The sequence below is a fragment of the Halyomorpha halys genome, unplaced genomic scaffold (genome assembly GCF_000696795.3).
Source record: "Halyomorpha halys isolate HHAL.00 unplaced genomic scaffold, Hhal_1.1 Scaffold108.1, whole genome shotgun sequence".
NCBI lineage: Eukaryota > Metazoa > Arthropoda > Insecta > Hemiptera > Pentatomidae > Halyomorpha > Halyomorpha halys.
The window spans coordinates 1972967-1982404 of NW_027112950.1; the positions used below are offsets into that span (position 1 = coordinate 1972967).

At 36.1% G+C, this 9438-nt stretch overlaps 1 protein-coding gene across 1 annotated transcript in view; it reads right to left on the minus strand.

Moving 5' to 3' along the window:
• Positions 1 to 9438, minus strand: part of PAN2 (PAN2-PAN3 deadenylation complex catalytic subunit PAN2) — a 35164-nt gene that overhangs the window by 11477 nt on the left and 14249 nt on the right. Inside the window, exons 6-10 of the mRNA XM_014415930.3 lie at positions 8203 to 8410; positions 7830 to 8113; positions 6444 to 6540; positions 5805 to 6029; positions 800 to 1030 (exon numbers count right to left, since the gene is read on the minus strand). Of these exons, the coding sequence (XP_014271416.1) occupies positions 800 to 1030; positions 5805 to 6029; positions 6444 to 6540; positions 7830 to 8113; positions 8203 to 8410 (1045 nt within the window). The remainder of the gene's footprint in view (positions 1 to 799; positions 1031 to 5804; positions 6030 to 6443; positions 6541 to 7829; positions 8114 to 8202; positions 8411 to 9438) is intronic.

Sequence of the window (9438 nt, forward strand, 5' to 3'; positions counted from 1 at the left end):
TAAGAATGAATATGCAAGGAACAATGTAAGAAGGAGTACTTAAAAATATTCTTCCAAGAATCCCCTTTTCAGTATTTTATTTAAAATAATATACAAAGATAATATATAATAATACTAGTAGACCTGGCTTGTTCTCTGAAACAAGCTTATTCTAGATAGACTTAGTCATAGTTACCTGAAGCCATTGGTTAATACTATTCCCAGAATTTTCTTCACTTGTATTTACATGTTTTTTTTAAGTTGAATTTGACTTTCTATATGTTAATCGATGCATTGCTTTACCTCAAATTTGTCAATTTTAAATTACAAATTAAATAAGGCAAAATTTAGTTCAAGGATTATACTTCATGCAACAAAAATCAAAATTTAGCCCAAAAAGAGTAAAATGTGCAATTTTGTGAAGAACTCAAAACATGTAATTTTATACAATACAAAATTAGAGTTATTTTAAGTCTTTTCCATAATTTGAATTACAGTTGGGTTATGGAGGCTTGGAATTCAAAGGTAGGGAACAAGATACAATGGCACAAAAAATTGGTCTCCACTAATAAGTAATACCTGTCTTAATGTCCCAACGTTTCGAACTGTGTTTCAGGTCTAATTTAGGGCTAAGTACAAACAAGATAGAAACCATAATAGAATAAATATAAGAATATTCATTCATTTATTTTTCTATTATGATTTTTATCTTGTTTGTACTTAGGCCTGAAATTTGGGCTAAAACGTTGGCATAATGATATAAGTATAATTTATTATTGTTCTTCATTCCTAACCATCCTCTCATATATACACCATTTACCTGTATCAATACCAAGAAGTTAGCTTCTTGCGCTGAAGCATCTGAAAGGATAAGGCGAAGAGCAGATGCTTCTTTTGCAGAACGTAATGCCCTCAGTAAGTTTCCAGAATGACAAGGCGATCCAGACTTCAACATGTGAAACAGGAAACTAAGCTCACAACAAACACAAAATTCATCAGAACATGAATGAGCTAAGATAACTTCACGAAGACGATCAGTAAAGTACAAAACCTGAAATAAAAAATGTATACAATACAATTAATAGGCATTACTTAATATTTTAGAGTGTTAATAATGTTATATATCTACTCAATAAAGTTAAATAATGTAAAAATTATGGTTTTAACTAAACAATGTCCCTTTTTTGGGGTTAATTGGACAATTAATCCTGACTTTAAGCAAGACAATAAGCTTTCAAGAATTGTTTGAATTTTTTTTTAAGTGTATACCTCCACCAATCACAAAGGCTCTATTGAAGAAATACAGTATGGGATGAAACATTGTCATAAACAAATAGTTGACACTATTTTTCATTTTAATTAACTGTAATACAGACCATCTCCTTCTAATTCACATACAGTCAATTATCTATATATAACAAGAGAAATAATCTTAACAATTACAAAATAAGATCAGTGTAATTACTGTATAGCAACTAAGTGAAAGAAAGAAAGAATATGGCTATTCTGAAAACATTCATTAACTCCAATTTTGACTTGTTACTATTTCATTATTCTCATTTAGAAATATAAATTTGCATGTCTTCATTTGATTTAATGATCTGTAATAAAGCTAAAACTAAAAGAAAAAATCTAATTTCATTATTAATGTTTTATAAATCAATAACACTTTAACAACAACCCATTTAAGTAACATCTTATTTTTAGCCACAGCAGGACTACAGGAGACTGAGAGTGTTTTGGGCCTAGCAATTTTGGTTGATAGGGAACAGAGCTCTACTGGACCTGATTCTGCTGCAGAGAGTGAGCCAAGGAGCTTGGATCGGTGACGGGATACCGGGAGACCTTCAGGCCCATCAGCCTCGGGAACTGGACCATCCAGGAGGGCTAGAAGGAGGCTTAGGGTCAGTTCTCAGGATACCGAAGGTCAACAGGGCACCTCCACCTATGGTGTTAGGGACCAGAACCCTTCGGGACCTGGAACGACCAGGAGAGCTGATATGAGGCGAGAAGGGAGGGCCCAGGACACTGATAAACGACCGGGCCCATCAACCTCTGTTGATAGGGACCAGAATTCTTCAGGACCGGGATCCTCCACTGAGAAGAGGATAAGGTCCTCCCAGGGACTTCTGCGCCTACGGCAAAGAGGCCTAGGGGAGGTGGACCAATGAGATCAACGTACTCAAACGCTGCGGGATGCAGCAGGGTTGCCATAATTCTTGATGGCTATCCTTCCGTCCAGCTCACACATGAGGAGAGTGATGAGGTTCAGACACGTCTGATCAGGGTCATGGACAAACAGGCACGAGGGGGTGCACACCTCAAGTTTAGTAATTTTATTTATCATCTCGGGGGTGCATCATGATTTGCAACAACCAAGCTGGTAGGGAGTGGCTGTCGACTGTCATCAGAGACGTCACTATTGGCGATAATATCACCTTACACGCCGGCAACGTTGATGAGCTCCAGAGGACCACCGGGGTGGGAATTTTCTTCCCTGGTGAGCGAGTTGAGGCAGACATTCTCCTTCGAAGAATTGGCTACCAAAACTCTAGGATGCCCGATGTTGGAAGATGGTCGTTGTTCGGCATTAAGGAAGAGGAGGCTGGCTTTTACGAGGTTTTTAAGATCCCGGAAAGCAGCGTATGCTTTTTGGAAGGGAGAGACTTCCTGATGAACTACAATTTCAGGAAGGCCTTTGTGAAAGTTCATACTAGGAGGAGACCTCCACCAAGGGAAGAGAGAGGGGCTGGTGAACCCATGGATGTGGAGAGTGCTACTTCGACCTCTCGAGCTGGTGTGAGTGGGATGGCGGCCTATCGCGCAGCTGCGAGCGGATCTGGAGGACTGATCACCAGTGGATCCGGAGGGCTGGCAGCGGGTGGCTCTGGAGGACGGGATGTTAGTGGACCCGGAAGGCTGGGGGTGGAGAGCGATCCTGGAGGTCTGGCTGCTGGGGGCGCGTCTGCGGCAGGGGTTGGGGGGCCCACTGCTCCTCGGACCTCTGCTGAGGCGGGGACCAGGGGTGGTGGTGTCTTGCTGTCCCCGCCGGGGCAGCTGAGGATTAAAGAATAGGATGAGGCAGCCGCAAGTGAACCTGCATCACTGCATTGCTGCTTGCTATGTACTACAGCAGTATGTTAAGGGTAAAGAAATTGATGTTATTTTAATTCAAGAACCTTACTTATCTTAATTATATTAATTATCTCTGTACCAATGCATGCCAGAACCTGTATCCTATATAAGAGTAAACTCAAGATGCTGCCTCTTCAGCACTTATGCTCCAGGGACTTGGCAGCAGCGAAGTTGGCCCTCAAAGAGGGAACCCATAGGGCATCTTTTAGGGCATGACTCAGAGGTCCTCAACAGAGGCAGCAAAGCTACCGTTGTCAATAGGGTGAGGACAGAAGTCATAGATGTAACCATAGCCACTAGTCGAGTAGGCCCGATTATTAAGAATTGGGTCGTCTCGGATGAAGAGTCATGCTCAGATCATCAGTATATCAGATATGATTTAACAACATGTGACATGCCCGAGTTGGTGTACAGCAATCCAAAGTTGATGAACTGGGACACCTACCGTACCCAACTCGAGGAAGAGGTGAAGAGTTGTCCAGGAACAATCAGGAACACCTGGCAGCTTGAATGCCTTAACACGTCCCTAATGGACACAATCATAAGACCCTACACTGATAATAACAGGATATGCAGGATCCAAACCAACAGGAATACAACCTGGTGGAATGAGGAATTGGCTAGGCTGAGAGGACTCGCGAAAAGACTCTTCAATACAGCGAAAAGAACAGGCTGTTGGGATACCTACAAGAGTGCACTAACTGACTACAATAGGGCAGTTAGGAAGGCCAAAAGAGGGGCATGGAGGAGATTTTGCAATGATGTTAATGATGCTCCCTCCACATTCAAAATTAATAGGATTCTATCCAGGGACTCTGTAAGGGGAATGCTGGGTGCTGTAGAGGTGGAAGGGGGGTTCACCAACTCTGAGGTGGGAACCCTGGAGGCTCTGCCACGCTCACACTTCCCTGGGGGTGTACTGATAGAAGAAAAGGACACAACCCCCACTATAGAGAGCTTGCAGTAGAGATGAGTGGGTTGAGGCAAATAGGATTGTCAATTCTAGCAAGGTTGAGTGGCCGATTAAATCCTTCTCACCCTTTAAATCAGCCGGCACATATGGAATTTTTCCGGCCCTATTACAAAAAAGCCTAACGGTCTTGAAGCCATATATCTCTTAGCTTTGTTCAGGTGGAGTTTGGCACTGAGTCACATTCCATGTAGCTGGAGAGTGTCGAAGGTGTGTTATATACCCAGACCAGGGAATGCTTCTTATGACAACCCCAAGGCGTACAGACCTATCTGTCTGACATCCTTCTTAATGAAGACACTTGAGAAGGTTCTGGACAGACATATTAGGGAGACTACGCTGGTAGAGAGACCACTACACAGCATTCATTTTGACTATCAATCAGGGAAATTCTGTGTTTTACATCATTTAGTATCTAGGATTAAAAGAGTTTGGCCTATAAGGAGATTATGGCTGGTATCTTCATTGACATTGAAGGCGCTTTTGATCATACTCCTTACAGAACCATGGCGAGAGCCATAGAAATGAAAGGGGTGGGACAGCTTTCTTTCAACTGGATCAACGCGATGTTGGAAGGAAGATTGCTCAAGTCGGAGCTAGGACACACTAAGATGTGGATGAAGCCCGCTGGTGGCTGTCGGCAGGATGGAGTGCTATCTCCTCTCCTGTGGTGTATGGTGGTGGACACCTTACTTGTCAGATCTAATAAGGCAGGTTTCTACATGTAGGGATATGCTGACGATATCGCTGTGCTGATAGAAGGCAAATTCCCAGGAAATATCTCAGGATTGCTTCAAACATCGGTAGACCTTATGGATGGTGCCAGGAATATGGTCTGAGCATCAATCCTCAAAAGGTCAGTCTTTGTGTCTTCACTAACAGACAGAACATTGCAATCAGGTTGCCGTACCTTAACGGTGAACGATTGGGATTCTACAGTGAAGTCAAATGGGCAACCTGCACCTGGGCACCCCTGTATGGGCACCCTTGATTTAATAACCCCCATATTGGATTTCTTAATAAACAAGCATAAACAAAACAAATTTGTTTGAATGAGTTAAACAGTAGTTCAGAATATTTGATAATGTGACTTTTGGGTCCAATATTTGTGGTACTACCAAAATTGAACTGATTTCTATGGAAATAAATTAATCTACTGTGACAGTAAAATGTAACAAAAAGATTTTTTTTTAAAACCAATTTAATCTCAAAAATGAATATTAGATTTTAATTTTAAAAATATGCTAAACAATGAGAAACTAATTTAAAGGAATTTTTTCCTGAATGATATAACTCAGTCCTGAGCTCTTAATTATTTTGACAACAACCAGAACTTTTATGCTAAGCTGGAGGAAATGTTTTTCTAATGACAATAACACTGTAAGATACCTGGAATTGATACCTATATCTGCGGTGGAGTATGGATGGCCTTCTTTAAGTTAATACCAAGCAGTTTGACAGAAATCTTATAAACAACTCATTTCTTCCAAGATGTGTTTATGGATATTTTTTTCAGTGAACTATTTTGCTATATTTTCTCGTATTCTTTGTTTTGATTAATTTTTAACCTTAGCATATAGAGTTTCTAAGATAATTTAATAAGGTTTTAATTATATTTTTTTATGAATTTGGTAACTTAAAAATTATGCTATCTAGAAATATGAAATTAACTCTCAGACAGAAATGGGTAAACAAACAACTAGATATATATTACACAAACCTGAATCATGGCATTACAGTATGAATTTGGAAGAGTGGCCTCAAGTCCACTAAAAGTAGTCTTATTGAATTGATCTAAATCACACTCATCTAAGGCACCAACTTTACTGTACTTCATATCAGGTTTTCTATATCTTTTAGGAATGGCCAAAAATCCACCTTCATCCCTATTGCCGTCTCTTCTATTATAACCACCACTTTTATCGTCCAAGTAGCTTTCCGCAACCTATAATAATAAAAAAATAAAATAAAAGTAAAAACAGACAATTCCAAATAAAAAATTGCCAGTTTAGTACATAATATCTAATCTCCATGCCTAAGCATAAAACTTGGCAAGATATAGTAATTGGTTATAGATTATTCCAATAGAAAAACTTTCTAAAAATATACTGAGAGAAACTTCCACACATCTCTTTTCAAAAATATCAAAACGAGAACCGTATTTGACTAGTTTGGAATTTAAATGTGAAATCTTAATTATCTTTCGAGATTCCTGGTTTGATTAGAAAGTATTTTAAAACAGGAATAATAATTTATTATAGGAAAATACATAAAAGAAAACAATAAAAAAATTAGTAATGGAATGAAATCAAATTGAAAATTACTTATAGGCAATTAAAAATATTGTGTGCTATATTACCTGATTCCTTCGTTTAGTATTGGGATTAGGAGCATAACCCACTGTTCCTTGCATTTTCATAGTACGAAGGATTTCAGGATCGATTGGAGGCGTTCTTCTGAAAAAGGGAGCAACACAACGCTAAAGGAAACATCTAAAATAAGACAATAATAAACAGTGATATTTGTAATAACCCAAATAGAATAATCTTTTAATAGGTTATATGGTTGTTTCTTTCAAATTTTTATATTTCGACTACTATCAATAAATTTAGGAAGATTAAATTGAAAAAAATTAGTAATGCTTCTTCTTTAAAAAGGGGATAAAGATGACCAATAGTAATATTTCTTTCTTCACATTGTTCATCTTTTAAGTATGAAACGTATAAATATATTAAAGAAATGTTTAAACATAAAGTAATCAGACTGAAATGGATGAGTTAACCAACCAGAGAATTTGTAAGGCTAAACAACACTGAATTGTGTTAATTGCAAACAATAAATATAATTCAGATTATAGCTTTGCAAGGTATAAGATAGGAATGAAAGGTTGTGGGACTTAGTAACAAACTGATTGCTAAAATGTTAATACGGTTTTTCAAGTTCAAATTAGATGTGTCAATTTTTTCTTTGTTTCAATTTTATTTATTAATAATTTTTTTTTATTTATCCATTATTTATTATTGCTAACAATGAGAACTGTTTATTTTTTTCAAATCAACAAAATTAAAGGTAGTTAAGAGAAAGATTTTTGAAAACTTGGCATTTAAGCACTGTTAGACTATTTCAATAAGGATAAGACCTATCTGATATTGAAGACCACTTAATGGTTCATTCATATTTCCGAGTTTAATCGAAATCATCGGAGCCATTTTTGAGAAAATATATAAAAAATTGATTCCATTAATTTTTCCACTAACAGTGGCCCTTTTCCTGGTCAGTCGATTTTAGCAAACAAGTTGCAGTCATGTCTCAAGCATGTACCTGCCTGAAAATACATTATTTCAGTTTTGTACGACTTTTCATTTTTTATTTAGGCTGCTCAAACACACACACACCATTTAATGAGAATTGGTTATTTCGACTCCAGGGACCTCATAACGTGTATTTCCATCGAATTCGAAATTTGTACAATAACAATATTTTCCCTTACTATATATTCTAAACATAGGTAAGAGTAAAATAAATAAAGGTTAGTAAAAATAAATAACAAAAAATGTATAATGATAGAGGAAATATATAAAGTTATCTGGAGCCATTACATCAACGCTTTAAAAAAAAAAGTAATAATAAATTATACAACTATTTGGAAATAAACCATATTATAATGAATAATAATAGAGTAATGATTTGGAGTGTTTTTGAGTTTTAACTGGGAATTTTCTCAATGCTGATATTTTTCTTTTACCTGTAAGCTACTTTAATGAATTCCTCAGGCCAATCTGATAAAAGAGGTCCAGAGGTAACAGGAAGTGGTATAGAGCTGTAGATAGCAAGAGTATCATTAATATCAATCGATGAGTAAGGTTCAATAGGATCTGGGAATTCAGTTTGTCTAGAAAAGGCATTATAAATTGGATTATGTGTTGAGGCCATTAAATGTAATGAACCTCCAGTATCTCCCATACCAACAGCCTGGCTGGAACAACTTACGTCCAATGATGTCAAAATACTTCCAGCACCAAAATTTACCTAAAAAAGAAACTAGTATCAAGAGATATATTTCAAACAAATAAAACCATGAGAATATTTTATAGAAGTTGTTTCTTTGTTAATAATACCTGATAAACAGTCATGTCAGGCTCAGATAAAGTAACAGTTTCAATAAACTGTAGAGCTCCCGTAGGAGAGGCTATTGCAAGCCTAGAAGAAAAAGAAGGCATGAACCGGAGCAAAAGAGGATCTAGGAGAACTGAAATGGGAGCTACGGGGCGAAGCATCCTCAAATCATACACGAGGAGTAGGTTATCAACTGCTAAACTACCCTGTCTAACAAAATTTAAGAAAAATTATTTTTATGATGAGTTTTCACATTCAATCAAAGTAACCATACATACAAATAATAAAACGTATTTTATCAAAATAATATATATTCTGAAATACCTACTCCTCAAGAATAATAAAACATGTACATCTTCAATGACATTTATCTAGCTCAAATTATTATAGAATGAAAGACAAGAATACGGAATATTTTTTTATCCATTTAACAAAAAAATCACTTAAATTAAATTATGTATTCTATTTATTTCGATGTTGAATACTTTTTAATTAAAAATATTATTAAGACAAGAAATACTGAGCACTGGCTGCTGCACATCTTATATCACCAATGAGGCTGGAGTTAAAAATTTATAGTTTTTCAAGGGATCTGTATTTATAAAAATAAAAATTTAAATGTTCATTTAGATCTTATCTAAGATCTCCGAAAGTTCTAATGATGTATAAGACAATGAATAAAACAATAAAATTATTGTAAAAACAAACAAAATCAAACAAGTATTTGTGAAAATATAACAAATTTTGAATCTGTGTTTATTTTTAAAGTATTCTTAACCAGATTTCTACAGTAACCCAATTTCCTACACTGTTTTTCCACATTTACAGCTGTGGAATAACAAAAACATGGTAACTTTTGTAAATTTCAGATTTTTAACTCCACTCCCATTGGTTTTAATTCTGATAGAAAAATTTTAAAAACATTACACGTCTGGCCAATTTTTATCACACCAGCAGTAAGAATACATTAAATTTGCTGGGGATAAGATTTTTATCTTAAAACTCTACCTTTAAAATGGCTTCATACTTCTAAGTCATGTACTTTTTGAGCTATTGTAACTGTAATAGTGTAATGTGATAGCTTTGAGAACTGTAAATGCTTGCATTTATTGAAATTGGCCCATAAATCCAAAATAAACAGTTTTAGAAAAGCAAAAATTTCCAACTGTTTTTATCTCTATAAACATAGAGAAATCTATATTCATTTATATACATACATATATAATAAAAGCAAAAAT